This window comes from Scyliorhinus torazame, chromosome 3 (assembly GCF_047496885.1).
Source record: "Scyliorhinus torazame isolate Kashiwa2021f chromosome 3, sScyTor2.1, whole genome shotgun sequence".
Taxonomy (NCBI): Eukaryota; Metazoa; Chordata; class Chondrichthyes; order Carcharhiniformes; family Scyliorhinidae; genus Scyliorhinus; species Scyliorhinus torazame.
Window position 1 is genome coordinate 361,459,843 of NC_092709.1, and position 18,730 is coordinate 361,478,572.

Consider the following 18,730-nt stretch of genomic DNA (forward strand, 5'->3'; position numbering starts at 1 on the left):
TTGAAGTGTTCTCACAAACCCACTGTCTGTGCGGCGTCTGCACATCCTCCCCGTGTGTGCGTGGGTTTCCTCCGGGTGCTCCGGTTTCCTCTCACAGTCCAAAGATGTGCAGGTTAGGTGGATTGGCCATGATAAATTGCCCTTAGTAACCATAATTGCCCTTAATGTTGGGTGGAGTTACTGGGTTATGGGGATAGGGTGGAGGTGTTGACCTTGGGTAGGGTGCTCTTTCCAAGAGCCGGTGCAGACTCGATGGGCCGAATGGCCTCCTTCAGCACTGTAAATTCTAAAATTCTATGATAATCTTAAATGATCATAAAGTCAAAGAGAGAGGCAAGCAACAAACACATTTATTAACATAAAATATTCCAATAAATCTTGTACGTTATTTCTGGATTTGTCTGGGACTGTGTTTAGCCATATCAATGAACACATTGAGGCAGTGTGCCTATTCAGTGCAGTGAGAAATGGGTGTATATTCTCGAACGGATCAAGAAAGTCTGGAAATAATCCAGGTTCAGGTTTGTTCCAGGAGGTCTAGCTTTGCAATGAAACAGAATTTTACTGTACCCATTCTAAAACCTGCAGGGGCTCAGAAGGCCTGGTATGTGTGGAGGATGGTATGTCCAGTGAGATGATTTACACCGCCTTGAAAGAGACCAAATCTTGGACAGCAGGAATCCAAGTCTAAGGAAAGGGTCTGGAGCCTGGCTCATTTTTAAGATACTGTTTTCAACTCCCACTGGCTGTTACAGAGACTTGAGAACATTATCTAGGGTGACAGTTCATAGGTATTATTCTGTTCAAATATGTTCAAGAATTCAAATATTGTTTTTTCACAGTTCGTGCTCACCTGAGTCCGGAACATATATTTGCAGCAACTTGGGATCCAGGGAATCCTCTCACCGTCCCTTCATAATAACAGCGATTCTATCGAGAGAACATACAAGATGGCATTTTAATACTCCCCATGAATCGGGGAAAACTTTCTCCTGGTCGCAGTTGTACATGGATAGAGCAGGGACAGGAATGGTTGTTTCAGGTGCTGGGATTTAGATATTTCAGTAGATTCAGGGAAGGTGGTAAAAGAGGGGGAGGGGTGGCATTGTTAGTCAAGGACAGTATTACGGTGGCAGAAAGGACGTTTGATGAGGACTCGTCTACTGAGGTAGTATGGGCTGAGGTTTGAAACAGGAAAGGCGAGGTCACCCTGTTAGGGGTTTTCTATAGGCCTCCGAAAAGTTCCAGAGATATAGAGGAGAGGATTGCAAAGATGATTCTGGATAGGAGCGAAAGCAACAGGGTAGTTGTTATGGGGGACTTTAACTTTCCAAATATTGACTGGAAACGCTATAGTTCGAGTACATTAGATGGGTCCGTTTTTGTCCAATGTGTGCAGGAGGGTTTCCTGACACAGTATGCAGATAGGCCAACGAGAGGCGAGGCCATATTGAATTTGGTGCTGGGTAATGAACCAGGACGGGTGTTAGATTTGGAGGTAGGTGAGCACTTTGGTGATAGTGACCACAATTCGATTACGTTTACTTTAGTGATGGAAAGGGATAGGTATATACCGCAGGGCAAGAGTTATATCTGGGGGGAAAGGCAATTATGATGCGATGAGGCAAGACTTAGGATGCATCGGATGGAGAGGAAAACTGCAGGGGACGGGCACGATGGAAATGTGGAGCTTGTTCAAAGAACAGCTACTGCGTGTCCTTGATAAGTATGTACCTGTCAGGCAGGAAGGAAGTGGTCGAGCAAGGGAACCGTGGTTTACTAAGGCAGTCGAAACACTTGTCAAGAGGAAGAAGGAGACTTATGTAAAGATGAGACATGAAGATTCAGTTAGGGCGCTCGAGAGTTACAAGTTAGCTAGGAAGGACCTAAAGAGAGAGTTAAGAAGAGCCAGGAGGGGACATGAGAAGCTTTCGATAGATATGTCAGGAATAAAAGAATGACTAGGGTAAGAGTAGGGCCAGTCAAGGACAGTAGTGGGAAGTTATGCTTAGAGTCCGAGGAGATAGGAGAGGTGCTAAATGAATATTTTTCGTCAGTATTCACACAGGAAAAAGACAATGTTGTCGAGGAGAATACTGAGATTCAGGCTACTAGACTAGAAGGGCTTGAGGTTCATAAAGAGGAGGTGTTACCAATTCTGGAAAGTGTGAAAATAGATAAGTCACCTGGGCCGGATGGGATTTATCCTAGGATTCTCTGGGAAGCTGGGGAGGAGATTGCTGAGCCTTTGGCCTTGATCTTTAAGTCATCTTTGTCTACAGGAATAGTGCCAGAAGACTGGAGGATAGCAAATGTTGTCCCCTTGTTCAAGAAGGGGAATAGAGATAACCCCGGTAACTATAGACCAGTGAGCCTTACTTCTGTTATGGGAACAATCTTGGAAAGGTTTATAAGAGATAGGATGTATAATCATCTGGAAAGGAATAATTTGATTAGAGATAGTCAACACGGTTTTGTGAAGGGTAGGTCGTGCCTCACAAAACTTATTGAGTTCTTTGAGAAGGTGACCAAACAGGTGGATGAGGGTAAAGCAGTTGATGTGATGTATATGGATTTCAGTAAAGCGTTTGATAAGGTTCCCCATGGTAGGCTACTGCAGAAAATACAGAGGCATGAGATTCAGGGTGATTTAGCAGTTTGGATCAGAAATTGGCTAGCTGGAAGAAGACAAAGGGTGATGGTTGATGGGAAATGTTCAGACTGGAGTCCAGTTACTAGTGGTGTACAACAAGGATCTGTTTTGGGGCCAATGCTGTTTGTCATTTTTATAAATGACCTGGAGAAGGGCGTAGAAGGATGGGTGAGTAAATTTGCAGATGACACTCAAGTCGGTGGAGTTGTGGACAGTGCGGAAGGATGTTACAAGTTACAGAGGGACATAGATAAGCTGCAGCACTGGGCTGAGAGGTGGCAAATGGAGTTTAATGCAGAAAAGTGTGAGGTGATTCATTTTGGAAGGAATAACAGGAAGACAGAGTACTGGGCTAATGGTGAGATTCTTGGCAGTGTGGATGAGCAGAGAGATCTCGGTGACCATGTACATAGATCCCTGAAAGTTTCCACCCAGGTTGAGAGGGTTATTAAGAAGGCGTACGGTATGTTAGCTTTTATTGGTAGAGGGATTGAGTTTTGGAGTCATGAGGTCATGTTGCAGCTATACAACACTCTGGTGCGGCCGCATTTGGAGTATTGCGTGCAATTCTGGTCGCCGCATTATAGGAAGGATGTGGAAGCATTGGAAAGGGTGCAGAGGAGATTTACCAGAATGTTGCCTGGTATGGAGGGAAGATCGTATGAGGAAAGGCTGAGGGACTTGAGGCTGTTTTCGGTAGAACAAACAACAAAGAAATGTACAGCACAGGAACAGGCCCTTCGGCCCTCCAAGCCCGTGCCGACCATGCTGCCTGACTAAACTACAATCTTCTACACTTCCTGGGTCCGTATCCCTCTATTCCCATCCTATTCATGTGTTTGTCAAGATGCCCCTTAAATGTCCCTATCATCCCTGCTTCCACCACCTCCTCCGGTAGCGAGTTCCGGGCACCCACGACCCTCTGCGTAAAAAACTTGCCTCGTACATCTACTCTAAACCTTGCCCCTCTCACCTTAAACCTATGCCCCTTAGTAATTGACCCCTCTACCCCGGGGAAAAGCCTCTGACTATCCACCCTGTCTATGCCCCTCATAATTTTGTAGCTATCAGGTCGCCCCTCAACCTCCTTCGTTCCACTGGAACGAAGTAGGCTGACATTAACACTGTAATGAAGTTACTGTGAAAATCCCCTAGTCGCCACATTCCGGCGCCTGTTCGGGTACACAGAGGGAGAATTCAGAATGTCCAATTCACCTAACAAGCACGTCTTTCGGTGTAGGAGCGGTTTCAAGACTTGGGTATTGAGTCAGCTTCCACATGGGGTTATTCCCTGTGGCTCAGCTCAGTACAGAGAGGAAAAAAACACAACGACAATCTGGACAAGATGGCTATTTAATCAAGCTTGTTACGTGTACACGGAGAACAGACTGGATATCAGCAAAGACCTGTTCTACCGAACAAAGAGTCGAGCACAGTAATTATACAACGTTCAAAAATCAATACCCACCCCAGTTGAACGCGATCCAATCCCTGAAGCTGCTTCTTTTAAACTTATCCAATAGAATTGCAAGCAGTGTTTAAACTTCATCCAATAGAATCGCAAGCAGTGCATGATTGATCCTCATCCTGACAGCTGCTTACAATCCCAGCAGCTTGCTGACTGTGAGAAACAGAACAACATTGGGCGTGAACCACTCCGGCGTCGGGCCGCCCCAAAGGTGCCGAATGCTTCGCACCTTCAGGGGCTAGGCCCGCCCCGGAGTGGTTGGTGCCCCTTTGGCCGGCGGGATAGGGGCCTGCGCCACGGCAACCGGCGCCGAAGGGCCTCCGCCGGCTGGCGCGAGTTGACGCATGAGCGGGAGCGCCACCGCGTGCTGGCGTCATCCCCGCACATGCGCACAGGGATTCACTTCCGCATCAGCCATCGCGGAGGGCCACAACGGCCGATGCGGAAGGAGTAGAGTGCCCCCACGGCACAGGCCCGCTCGCAGATCGGTGGGCCCCGACCGTGGGCCAGGCCACCGTGGGGGCACCTCCCGGGGCAATATCCCCCCGCGACCCCCCAGGAACCCCGGAGCCCGCCCGCGCCGCCAGCTCCCACCGCTAAGGGACCTACTCTGATTTACGCCGGCGGCACCGGCTACAGGTGGGCGGGACTTTGGCCTATTGCGATCCGGAGAATTCAGGCAGCCCTGGCACCCATTGAGTCGCGCCGGATCCCGCCATTCTCCGAGGCCGGCAGCGCGACTCACGCCACACCGGTTTTTGGGGGGGCGGGGGAATTGGGAGGACGGCGGGGGCGGGATTCACGCCGACCCCCCGGCGATTCTCCCACCCGACGGGGGGGGTCGGAGAATCCCGCCCCAGATGTCAGAACTAATGTCCTTTTGACCAAGTGAGCTATCCTAAATCCCATTTGAGTACTTATTACTGCTGTGTCCTAAAAATACATGCTTTATGGTTAATAATGATTACTCAGTCCTATAATTCATCTCAATCCTTAATAAATCAATTTATGTAAAACTACTTATGCTAACAATTCAGTTTTAAGAGATATCATCGCTGAACACCCCCCCCTTCATTCGGGACTTGTGGGAAGAAACCGGAGCACCCGGAGAAAACACACATAGACACGGGGAGAACGTGCAGACTCCGCACAGACAGTGACCCAAGCGGGAATCGAACCCGGGACCCTGGCGCTGTGAAGCAACAGTGCTAACCACTGTCCTACTGTGCCGTCATGCACCATTTCATCCAAACTTCAGCAAATGAATCAACCTGAGGAGGAGGACTGCAGTACTTATTAGACTGGATGAGGAAACCAGTGAGATGCATTAATTTTCCAAAGATCATGGGCGGGATTCTCCTCTACCCGGCGGGCAGGCCATGCCGGCGGCGAGGAGTGGCGTGAACCACTCCGGCGTTGGGCCGCCCGGAAGGTGCGGAATCCTCAGCACGTTCAGGGGCTAGGCCAGTGCCGGCAGGGTTGGCGCCCCGCCAGCCGGCGCGGAAGGGCTTTGCGCAGCTCCAACCAGCGCCGAAGGGCCTCCGCCGGTCGGCGCGAGTTGTCACATGCGTGGGAGCACCAGCCTGTGCTGGCGTCATCCCAGCGTATGCGCAGGGTAGTTCTTCTCTGCGCCGGCCATGGCGGAGGTTGACAGCAGCCAGTGCGGACGGAAAGAGTGCCGACACGGCACAGGCCCGCGGCAGCCGCTCAGCCCATCGCCGGGGAGGGCCACTGCCAACGGCCCTCGACCGGCGCAACGCAATTCCCGCCCCCGCCAAAAAACAACGGCGGAGAATTCGGCAGCCGGCGCCGGAGCGGCGGGGCAGGATTCACGCCGCCCCCCGGCGGGGGGTCGGAGAATCCCGCCCCATGTGTTAAAATCCCACAATAGCAGACTGAGAATTTAAATTAAGAATAAATAACAGAGTTGGTAAAATGATTCTTGTAAAACAGCAAGCAGTTTCCAATTGCCTTTCTTGGGAAGAAACTACTGTCTTTACCCAGTTTTGTGAAAGTACTACATGGGACTTTCACAATACAAACTGCAATGGTTCATGAAGAGACTCTCCACCATCTCCTCAGGTCAACTAGAAGTGGACAATAAATGTGGTATATCCACATCAAAGAATTTTGAAAGGTCGTACAGTATTAGTGCTTCATGAGCTGAGAACATAACAAAACAGAAAGACAGAAATGTGGGGACCAGCCAGCAGTCATCATTCTTTAGTCTTTCATCGGAACAGTTGTTAGTTTCAAAGTTTGATCTCAACCTTTAATCTTTTAACTTCTTCTCATTCAATAGGTAAAGAGAGGAAATAAATGCTTGCCAGCTATATTCAAATTTCACAAACAAATATAAAATAAAGTATTAAATAGCTTAAATGTGTGATCTCTCACCAACTCGCTGTTTTGTTCTGTCACCAGAGTTCTATTTGCATCATAATATGTAACCTGAAATCTTTCTGATACAAGAGCCCTGTAAATGAAACAGACATGGATTATAAAAGCAAACTCTTAAATTATGGAGGGCATTCTAACTGTTTACCTTAGTTGTTGTATCTTTGTCTACAGTAGAGGCAGCTAAGAATGTGGCTTCTTCAAGTCCCACAATGTTGACTTACGAACATGAGAAATAGAAGCAAGAGTAGCCATTTGGCCACTTGAGCTGGCTGCCATTTAATAAGATCATGAATGATCCGATTGTGCCTAAATTCTACTTCCCTGCCTACAAGTGATTTGAGACGTTTGAGGATGTAACTAGTAGGATACTATGATTTAGTGGCAATTACTGAAACATGGTTAAAGGGTGGTTACGACTGGGAGTTAAATATCCGAGGGTATCAAACTATTCGGAAGGACAGAGTGGATGGTAAGGGAGGTGGTGTAGCTCTGTTTTTAAGGATGACATCCGAGCCACAGTAAGGGATGACATCGGTGCTACGGAGGATAAGGTTAAATCGATTTGGGTGGAAATCAGGAATAGTAAGGCGAAAAAGTCACTGATAGGAGTAATCTATAGGCCACCAAATAGTAACATTATGGTGGGGCAGGCAATAAACAAAGAAATAACTGATGCATGTAGAAATGGTACAGCAGTTATCATGGGGGATTTTAATCTACCTGTCGATTGGTTTAACCAGGTCGGTCAAGGCAGCCTTGAGGAGGAGTTTATAGAATGTATCCACGATAGTTTCCTGGAACAGTATGTAGTGGAATCTACGAGGGAACAAGCGGTCCTAGATCTGGTCCTGTGTAATGAGACAGGATTGATTCAGAATCTCATAGTTAGGGATCCTCTCGGAAGGAGCGATCACAAAATGGTGGAATTTAAAATACAGATGGAGGGTGAGAAGGTAAAAGCAAGCAATAGTGTTTTGTGCTTAAACAAAGGAGATTAAAATGGGATGAGAGAAGAACTAGCTAAGGTAGACTGGGAGCAAAGACTTTATGGTGAAACAGTTGAGGAACAGTGGAGAACCTTCCAAGTGATTTTTCACAGTGCTCAGCAAAGGTTTATACCACCAAAAAGGAAGGACGGTAAAAAGAGGGAAAATCGACTGTGGATATCTTAGGAAATAAGGGAGTATCAAATTGAAGGAAAAAACATACAAAGTAGCAAAGATCAGTGGGAGACTAGAGGACTGGGAAATCTTTAGGTGGCAACAGAAAGCTGCTAAAAAAGTTATAAAGAAGAGTAAGATAGATTATGAGACCAAACTTGCTCAGAATATAAAAACATATAGTAAAAGTTTCTACAAATACATAAAACAAAAAAGAGTGGCTAAGGTAAATATTGGTCCTTTCGAGGATGAGAAGGGAGATTTAATAATGGGAGATGAGGAAATGGCTGAGGAACTGAACAGGTTTTTTGGGTCCGTCTTCACAGTGGAAGGCACAAATAACATGCCAGTGACTGATGGAAATGAGGCTATGACAGGTGAGGACCTTGAGAGGATTGTTATCATCAAGGAGGTAGTGATGGGAAAGCTAATGGGGCTAAAGGTAGACAAGCCTCCTGGACCTGATGGAATGCATCCCAGAGTGCTAAAAGAGATGACTAGGGAAATTGCAAATGCATTAGTGATAATTTACCAAAATTCACTAGACTCTGGGGTGGTCCCGGCGGATTGGAAATTAGCAAACGTGACACCACTGTTTAAAAAGGAGGTAGGCAGAAAGCGGGTAATTATAGGCCAGTGAGCTTAACTTCGGTAGTAGGGAAGATGCTGGAATCTATCAAGGAAGAAATAGCGAGGCATCTGGATGGAAATTGTTCCATTGGCCAGACGCAGCATGGGTTCATAAAGGGCAGGTCGTGCCTAACTAATTTAGTGGAATTTTTTGAGGACATTAACAGTGCGGTAGATAACCGGGAGTCAATGGATGTGGTATATCTGGATTTCCAGAAAGCCTTTGACAAGGTGCCACACAAAAGGTTGCTGCATAAGATAAAGATGCATGGCATTAAGGTAGTAGCATGGATAGAGGATTGGTTAATTAATAGAAAGCAAAGAGTGGGGATTAATGGGTGTTTCTCTGGTTGGCAATCAGTAGCTAGTGGTGTCCCTCAGGGATCAGTGTTGGGCCCACAACTGTTCACAATTTACATAGATGATTTGGAGTTGGGGACCAAGGGCAATGTGTCCAAGTTTGCAGACGACACTAAGATAAGTGGCAAAGCAAAAAGTGCAGAGGATACTGGAAGTCTGCAGAGGGATTTGGATAGGCGAAGTGAATGGGCTTGGGTCTGGCAGATGGAATACAATGTTGACAAATGTGAGGTTATCCATTTTGGTAGGAATAACAGCAAAAGGGATTATTATTTAAATGATAAAATATTAAAACATGCTGCTGTGCAGAGAGACCTGGATGTGCTAGTGCATGAGTCGCAAAAAGTTGGTTTACAGGTGCAACAGGTGATTAAGAAGGCAAATTGAATTTTGTCCTTCATTACTAGAGGGATGGAGATTAAGACTAGTGAGGTTATGCTGCAATTGTCTAAGGTGTTAGTGAGGCCACACCTGGAGTATTGTGTTCAGTTTTGGTCTCCCTACTTGAGAAAGGACGTACTGGCACTGGAGGGTGTGCAGAGGAGATTCACTAGGGTAATCCCAGAGCTGAAGGGGTTGGATCACGAGGAGAGGTTGAGTAGACTGGGACTGTACTCGTTGGAATTTAGAAGGATGAGGGGGGATCTTATAGAAACATATAAAATTATGAAGGGAATAGATAGGATAGATGCAGGCAGGTTGTTTCCACTGGCGGGTGAAAGCAGAACTAGGGGGCATAGCCTCAAAATAAGGGGAAGTAGATTTAGGTCTGAGTTTAGGAGGAACTTCTTCACCCAAAGGGTTGTGAATCTATGGAATTCCTTGCTCAGTGAAGCAGTAGAGGCTCCTTCATTAAATGTTTTTAAGATAAAGATAGATAGCTTTTTGAAGAATAAAGGGATTAAGGGTTATGGTGTTCGGGCCGGAAAGTGGAGCTGAGTCCACAAAAGATCAGCCATGATCTCATTGAATGGTGGAGCAGGCTTGAGGGGCCAGATGGCCGACTCCTGCTCCTAGTTCTTATGTTCTTATGATAGATAAAGGAGGAGTTGTAGTATACCCGGATTTCCAAAAGGTGTCACACAAAATGTTAACAGGCAAGATAAGGACCGATAAGGATAGAGGATTAGTTAATGGACACGAGGCAGAGAGTCGGCATCAATGGGGCATTCTTAATTGGCAGGCTGTGACTAGTGGAGAACTGCAAGGTTCAATGCTGGGCCTCAACTAATTATCATCTAAATTAAAGACGTAGATGAAGAGATAGAGAAATATATTTAAGTTTGCAGCTGGTATAAAGTTAGGTGGGAAGATTCTAAAAGGCTGTGACAGGATACAAACAAATTCAATGAGTGGGCAACAAGCTGGCAGATGGAGTATAATGTGAGGAAGTATGACGTTATTCACTTTGATTGTAACAATAAAAAAGCAAAACATTTTTAAAAGGTTGAAACTTGAAAATGTTTATGTTCAGAAGGACCTGGATGGGCCCCATATCTAAGGAAGGATGTGCTGGCCTTGGAAAGGGTCCAGATGAGGTTCACAAGAATGGTCCCTGGAATGAAGAACTTGTCGTATGAGGAACGATTGAGGACTCTGGGCCTGTACTCGTTGGAGTTTAGAAGGATGAGGGGGGATCTTATTGAAACTTACAGGATACTGCGAAGCCTGGATAGAGTGGACGTGGAGAGGATGTTTCCACTTGTAAGAAAAACTAGAACCAGAGGACACCATTTCAGATTAAAGGGGCGATCCTTTAAAACAGAGATGAGGAGGAATTTCTTCAGCCAGAGGGTGGTGAATCTGTGGAACTCTTTGCCGCAGAAGGCTGTGGAGGCCAATTCACTGAGTGTCTTTAAGACAGAGATAGATAGGTTCTTGATTAATAAGGGGATCAGGGGTTATGGGGAGAAGACAGGAAAATGGGGATGAGAAAAATATCAGCCATGATTGAACGGCGGAGCAGATTCGATAGGCCGAGAGGCCTAATTCTGCTGCTATGTGTTGTGGTCTTTTGGATGCTCTCGTATAAGGAACTCAAAGTATCATGCAGGTACAGAAAGTGACGAGTAAGGCAAATGGCATGTTCATAGAATCATAAAATCATAGAATTTACAGTGCAGAAGGAAGCCATTAAGCCCATCGAGTCTGCACCGGCCCTTACAAAGAGCACCCTACTCAAGCCCACATCTCTACCCCATCCCTGTAACCCAGTAACCCCCTTTTAACCTTTTTGTACACTAAGGGCAATTTAGTATGGATAATCCACCTAACCCGCACATCTTTGGACTGTGGGAGGAAACTGGAGCACCCGGAGCAAACCCACGCAGACACGGGGAGAACTTGCAGACTCCGCACTGACCACTGTGCTACCGTGCTGCCAACGTGTTGCCCTTTATTATAAGAGGATTGGAGTACAAGAATAAAGATGACTTATTGCAATTGTACAGATCTTTGGTCAGGCTACATTTGAAGATTGTGTGCAATTTTTGTCTTGATAAGGAAGGACGTACTTGCACCAGAGGAGTACAGGGTACATTGACTAAATTGATCCCTGGGATGCAGGGGTTTCCCTATGAGAGCCAGAGTAAATTGGGTCTATATTCTCTGAGGTTTAGAAGACTGAAAGGTGATCTCATTGAAACATGGAAAATTTTGAAAGGGCTTAATGCACACTGAGAGATTATTTCCACTAGCAATTTCTTCACTCAAAGGGTTGTGAATCTTTGGCATTCTACCACAGAAAGAGGAATATATTGAAGGCTGGGATAGGCAGATCTCTGAGGATGAAATGATATGTGGAGTGGTGGAAAAGTGGAGTTGAAGCCGAGTCTCAGCCATGGTCATGTTGAATGAGTTTACCAAGCTCGGCATACATGAGAAGTCACCCAACACATTGAATCTCCTCTTTGACAAAACCCTCTATAAAACATGGGATGGGAACTCAATAAGCAAATCTTCCCCGAGGCTGACCGGAACATCTGGCAATGGGCCCGGAACAGTCACTTCCCCTCTTCCCCCATTTTAAATTGGGATGGAAGAGGATCATAAACATTTCATTCTTGATGCATATGTCAAATCTTGCACAGTGCATTACTGCGCTTGCTTATAAAAAGTACAGTATAGTTAGAAACTGGCTTTACTTACCGATTTCTTCGAAGGTCGAGAGTTAAGTGCTGTTCTTCTATTTCCACCCAAACCTGGAGTTCATCTGTATAGTCACTCTGATCAAAATAAATTCTCTCTTATTAATTTTAGTGACATGGACGAACAGTTGGTCTACACTTGCCTGATATACAGAAGTGCACTCTACAGCCCTCACTGACCACATTTCATCTGTCACTCCAGAGACTTAAGCAACTGATCACATGCTTGTTATTCTTTATTAATCTTTGTTATAACAGATCCTTCAATTTTACATAGATACATAGAAGATAGGAGCAGGAGGAGGCCTTTTGGCCCTTCAAGTCTGGTCCGCCATTCATCACGATCATGGCTGATCATCCAACACAATAGCCTAATCCTGCTGTCTCCCCATAGCCTTTGATCCCATTCTCCCCAAGTGCTATATCCAGCCGCCTCTTGAATATATGCAAAGTTCTAGCATCAACCACTTCCTGTGGTAATGAATTCCACAGGCTCACCACTCTTTGTGTGAAGAAATGTCTCCTTATCTCTGTCCGAAATGGTTTACCCTGAATCCTCAGGCTGTGACCCCTGGTTCTGGACACATCCATCATTGGTAACATCTTCCCTGCATCTACCCTGTTTAGTCCTGTTAGAATTTTATAAGTCTCTGTAAGATCCCCGCTCATTCTCTGAACTCCAGCGAGATCAATCCCAACCTAGTAAATCTCTCCTCATATGACAATCCCGCCATCCCTGGAATCAGTCTGGTAAACCTCCATCCCTGGAATCAGTCTGGTAAACCTTCATCCCTGGAATCAATCTGGTAAACCTCCATCCCTGGAATCAGTCTGGTAAACCTCCATCCCTGGAATCAGTCTGGTAAACCCCCATCCCTGGAATCAGTCTGGTAAACCTCCATCCCTGGAATCAGTCTGGTAAACCTCCATCCCTGGAATCAGTCTGGTAAACCTCCATCCCTGGAATCAGTCTGGTAAACCTCCATCCCTGGAATCAGTCTGGTAAACCTCCATCCCTGGAATCAGTCTGGTTAACCTCCATCCCTGGAATCAGTCTGGTAAACCTCCATCCCTGGAATCAGTCTGGTAAACCTCCATCCCTGGAATCAGTCTGGTAAACCCCCATCCCTGGAATCAGTCTGGTAAACCTCCATCCCTGGAATCAGTCTGGTAAACCTCCATCCCTGGAATCAGTCTGGTAAACCTCCATCCCTGGAATCAGTCTGGTTAACCTCCATCCCTGGAATCAGTCTGGTAAACCTCCAACCCTGGAATCAGTCTGGTAAACCTCCATCCCTGGAATCAGTCTGGTAAACCTCCATCCCTGGAATCAGTCTGGTAAACCTCCATCCCTGGAATCAGTCTGGTAAACCTCCATCCCTGGAATCCGTCTGGTAAACCTCCATCCCTGGAATCCGTCTGGTAAACCTCCATCCCTGGAATCCGTCCGGTAAACCTCCATCCCTGGAATCAGTCTGGTAAACCTCCATCCCTGGAATCAGTCTGGTAAACCTCCATCCCTGGAATCAGTCTGGTAAATCTTTATCCGTCAGACCAGTTACTTTTATAAACTGGCATTCATTATAAATGGGGCTGGTTTAGCACAGGGCTAAATCGCTGGCTTTGAAGGCAGGCCAGCAGCACGGTTCAATTCCCGTACCAGCCTCCCCGAACAGGCACCGGAATGTGGCGACTAGGGGCTTGTCACAGTAACTTCATTTGAAGCCTCCTTGTGACAATAAACGATTTTCATTTTCATTTCTTTTCATTTTCAAATGTCAAGACTTAAACCGTCCTCAGCTGCAGGGTGTCTTTGCTGCGCGCTACTCCAAAGATGTGCTGAGGATCCTGCCACTTCCCGAAAGTCCCCAGAGAAGGAGTGCAGAGCAATTGGCTGGAATTCAAACTTTCTTTGGGCTATTGCCCTGCAATCAGAATCATCTTAAAGTACGACTTAAATCACAAACTTCGAATGGTTCCGGCTGATAGTTACAGCTACAAAGAAAAATTAAAACTAACTGGATAAGTGCAGTAGTGACCTTCACCAACTCCACCATGGGACATCTCCCCAGAACAACCAACAAACACCATCCCAAAACAAAGAACAATACAGCACAGGAACAGGCTCTTCGGCCCTCCAAGCCTGCGCCGATCACGTGTCCTATCTAGACCAACCGCCCGTATCCTTCTATACCCCGTCTGTTCATGTGCCTATCCAGATAAGTCTTAAAGGTCGCTACGTGTCTGCCTCAACCACCTCACTGGGCCGTGCATTCCAGGCCACCACCTCTGTGTATAAAACTTCCCCCGCACAGCTCCACTGAACCTTTCCCCCCTCACCTTGAACTTGTGCCCCCTTGTAATTGTCATTTCCACCCTGGGAAAAAGCCTCCAACTGTTCATCCTATCTATACCCCTAATAATTTTATAAACTTCTATCAGGTCATCACTCAGCCATCGTCTCTCTCGGGAGAACAATCCCAGTTTATTCAATCTCTCCTTATTACTATTCTGTACTTTCACCAAAGCCTCCATGTCCTTCTGGTGGTGCAGTGACCAGAATTGGACACCGTATTCCAAATGTGGCCTAACCAACGTTCGATATAATTGTAACAATTTTGCGAGCTTTTATAGTGGAGAGTAGCTCACTACCAGCATCGGCGAGATATCTTTTTTTTTAAATTTCCAATTAAGGGTCGATTTAGCGTGGCCAATCCACCTACCTGGCATGGTAGCACAGTGGTTAGCACTGTTGCTTCACAGCGTTAGTGACCCGGGTTCGATTCCCGGCTTGGGTCACTGTCTGTGTGGAGTCTGCACGTTCTCCCCGTGTCTGCGTGGGTTTCCTCCGGGTGCTCCGGTTTCCTCCCACAAGTCCCGAAAGACGTGCTGTTAGGTGAATTGGACATTGTGAATTCTCCCTGTGTACCCGAACAGGCGCCGGAATGTGGCGACTAGGGGATTTTCACAGTAACTTCATTGCAGTGTTAATGTAAGCCTATTTGTGACAATAAAGATTATTATTATACCCTTCACATCTTTAGGTTGTGAGGTGAAACCCACGCAGAAACGGGGAGAATGTATAAACTCCACACAGAGACCCTGGGATCGAACCTGGGTCCTCAGTGCCGTGAGGCAGAAGTGCTAACTCCATCGGGCTGGAGCTTGCTGAGGAGGTGGACTGCCCTGTGCTGAGGGCGAGCTATGTGCAAGTCACAAAAGTGGGCGCCCACAACATTCATCTACCCCGCCAGCCTCAAACAAGTCAGAGAGTCATACAGTGCAGCTGAGGCCCTTCGGCCTATTGAGTTTGTACTAACAAAACAACACTAAATCTACACTAATCCCACTTTCCAGCACTTGACCCTTGAATGTTGTGATAGTTCAAGTGCTCATCCACAACCTTCTTGTGAGGTTTCCCACCTCAGCCAGAATTGACAAAGGGAAACATTTTTATAAAACACAGCGAGTTGTTGCATCTGGAATACAATTCCTGAAAGGGTACTTAAAGCAGATTCAAGATAACATTCAAAGTTCCTTTATAAATACGGAATGGTGGAAAGTTGTCTCCCCAGTATGGAACGCTGGGAGATATCACTAATCCTGCAGCGGGTACAAATGCACTGCTTGAGAAGGTGGTGAAGCATTTCCTTTTATTCATTTACTGGATGTGAGCATTGCTGGCTATGTCAGCATTTATTGCCAGCCCAAGCTGCCCTTGAGAAGGTGATGGTGAAATGTTGCAGTCCCTGATATTCCCATATGCAATAACCTTGAAACAAAAAATAGATATATAACACTGCCAAAGAACTGACACATTTTATATACATTTAGATTGACTTTGGCATTCCCAATTCAAGGGAACAAGGCCTGATTAGAACTAAATTTCAGCCAAATTGCAACAAACCCGCAGGGCCGCACGGTGACAGAGTGGTTAGCACTGCTGCCTCACTGCACAGGACCGCACGGTGACACAGTGGTTAGCACTGCTGTCTCACAGCGCAGGGCCGCACGGTGACACAGTGGTTAGCACTGCTGTCTCACAGCGCAGGGCCGCACGGTGACACAGTGTGTAGCACTGCTGCCTCACAGCGCAGATCCGCACGGTGACACAGTGGTTAGCAGTGCTGCCTCACAGCGCAGGGCAGCACGGTGACAGAGTGGTTAGCACTGCTGCCTCACAGCGCAGGGCCGCACGGTGACACAGTGGTTAGCACTGCTGCCTCACAGCGCAGGGCCTCACGGTGACACAGTGGTTAGCACTGCTGTCTCACAGCGCAGGGCCGCACGGTGACAGAGTGGTTAGCACTGCTGCCTCACAGCGCAGGGCCGCACGGTGACACAGTGGTTAGCACTGCTGTCTCACAGCGCAGGGCCGCACGGTGACACAGTGATTAGCACTGCTGCCTCACAGCGCAGGGCCGCACGGTGACACAGTGGTTAGCACTGCTGCCTCACAGCGCAGGGCCGCACGGTGACACAGTGATTAGCACTGCTGCCTCACAGCGCAGGGCCGCACGGTGACACAGTGATTAGCACTGCTGCCTCACAGCGCAGATCCGCACGGTGACACAGTGGTTAGCAGTGCTGCCTCACAGCGCAGGGCCGCACGGTGACACAGTGGTTAGCACTGCTGCCTCACAGCGCAGGGCCGCACGGTGATACAGTAATTAGCACTGCTGCCTCACAGCGCAGGGCCGCACGGTGACACAGTGATTAGCACTGCTGCCTCACAGCGCAGGGCCGCACGGTGACACAGTGGTTAACACTGTTGCCTCACAGCGCAGGGCCGCACGGTGACACAGTGATTAGCACTGCTGCCTCACAGCGCAGGGCCGCACGGTGACACAGTGATTAGCACTGCTGCCTCACAACGCAGGGCAGCACGGTGACACAGTGATTAGCACTGCTGCCTCACAACGCAGGGCAGCACGGTGACACAGTGATTAGCACTGCTGCCTCACAGCGCAGGGCCGCACGGTGACAGAGTGGTTAGCACTGCTGCCTCACAGCGCAGGGCCGCACGGTGACACAGTGATTAGCACTGCTGCCTCCTAGCCAGGGCAGCACGGTGACACAGTGGTTAGCACTGCTGTCTCCTAGCCAGGGCAGCACGGTGACACAGTGGTTAGCACTGCTGCCTCACAGCGCAGGGCCGCACGATGACACAGTGGTTAGCACTGCTGCCTCACAGCGCAGGGCCGCACGGTGACACAGTGGTTAGCACTGCTGCCTCACAGCACCAGGGCATCACGGTGACACAGTGGTTAGCACTGCTGCCTCACTGCGCAGGACCGCACGGTGACACAGTGGTTAGCACTGCTGCCTCACAGCGCAGGGCCGCACGGAGACACAGTGGTTAGCACTGCTGCCTCACAGCGCAGGGCCGCACGGTGACACAGTGGTTAGCACTGCTGCCTCACAGCGCAGGGCCGCACGGCGACACAGTGATTAGCACTGCTGCCTCCTAGCCAGGGCAGCACGGTGACACAGTGGTTAGCACTGCTGCCTCCTAGCCAGGGCAGCACGGTGACACAGTGGTTAGCACTGCTGCCTCACAGCGCAGGGCCGCACGGTGACACAGTGGTTAGCACTGCTGCCTCACAGTGCCAGGGCAGCATGACGACACAGTGGTTAGCACTGCTGCCTCCTAGCCAGGGCAGCACGGTGACACAGTGGTTAGCACTGCTGCCTCCTAGCCAGGGCAACATGACGACACAGTGGTTAGCACTGCTGCCTCACAGCACCAGGGCAGCACGGTGACACAGTGGTTAGCACTGCTGCCTCCTAGCCAGGGCAACATGACGACACAGTGGTTAGCACTGCTGCCTCACAGCGCCAGGGCAGCACGGTGACACAGTGATTAGCACTGCTGCCTCACAGCGCCAGGGCAGCATGGTGGCACAGTGGTTAGCACTGCTGCCTCACAGCGCCAGGGCAGCACGGTGGCAGAGTGGTTAGCACTGCTGCCTCACAGCGCCAGGGCAGCACGGTGACACAGTGGTTAGCACTGCTGCCTCACAGCGCCAGGGCTGCACGACGACACAGTGGTTAGCACTGCTGCCTCACAGCGCCAGGGCAGCACGGTGACACAGTGGTTAGCACTGCTGCCTCACAGCGCCAGGGCAGCACGACGGCACAGTGGTTAGCACTGCTGCCTCACAGTGCCATGGCAGCACGGTGACACAGTGGTTAGCACTGCTGCCTCACAGCGCCAGGGCAGCACAGTGGCACAGTGGTTAGCACTGCTGCCTCACAGCGCCAGGGCAGCACGGTGACACAGTGGTTAGCACTGCTGCCTCACAGCGCCAGGGCAGCACAGTGGCACAGTGGTTAGCACTGCTGCCTAACAGCGCCAGGGCAGCACGACGACACAGTGGTTAGCACTGATGCCTCACAGCGCCAGGATAGCATGGTGGCACAGTGGTTAGCACTGCTGCTTCACAGCACCAGGGCAGCACGGTAACACAGTGGTTAGCACTGCTGCCTCACAGCGCCAGGGTAGCACGATGACACAGTGGCTAGCACTGCTGTCTCACAGGGCAGTGCAGCACGGTGGCAGAGTGGTTAGCATTGCTGCCTCACAGCGCAAGGGCAGCACGGTGACATGGTGGTTAGCACTGCTGTTTCACAATACCAGGGCAGGATGGTGACACAGTAGTTAGCACTGCTGCCTCACAGCACCAGGGCAGCACGGTGGCACAGTGGTTAGCACTGCTGCCTCACAGCGCCAGGGCCGCATGGTGGCACAGTGGTTAGCACTGCTGCTTCACAGCACCAGGGCAGCACGGTGGCACAGTGGTTAGCACTGCTGTCTCACAGCGCCAGGGCAGCACGGTGGCACAGTGGTTAGCACTGCTGCCTCACAGCGCCAGGGCAGCACGGTGACACAGTGGTTAGCACTGCTGCCTCA

At 48.9% G+C, this 18,730-nt stretch overlaps 1 protein-coding gene across 1 annotated transcript in view; it reads right to left on the reverse strand.

Annotated features, from left to right (window-relative positions):
* Positions 1–18,730, reverse strand: part of LOC140409441 (disintegrin and metalloproteinase domain-containing protein 12-like) — a 587,674-nt gene that overhangs the window by 551,316 nt on the left and 17,628 nt on the right. Inside the window, exons 3-5 of the mRNA XM_072497874.1 lie at positions 11,819–11,895; positions 6,519–6,597; positions 854–930 (exon numbers count right to left, since the gene is read on the reverse strand). Of these exons, the coding sequence (XP_072353975.1) occupies positions 854–930; positions 6,519–6,597; positions 11,819–11,895 (233 nt within the window). The remainder of the gene's footprint in view (positions 1–853; positions 931–6,518; positions 6,598–11,818; positions 11,896–18,730) is intronic.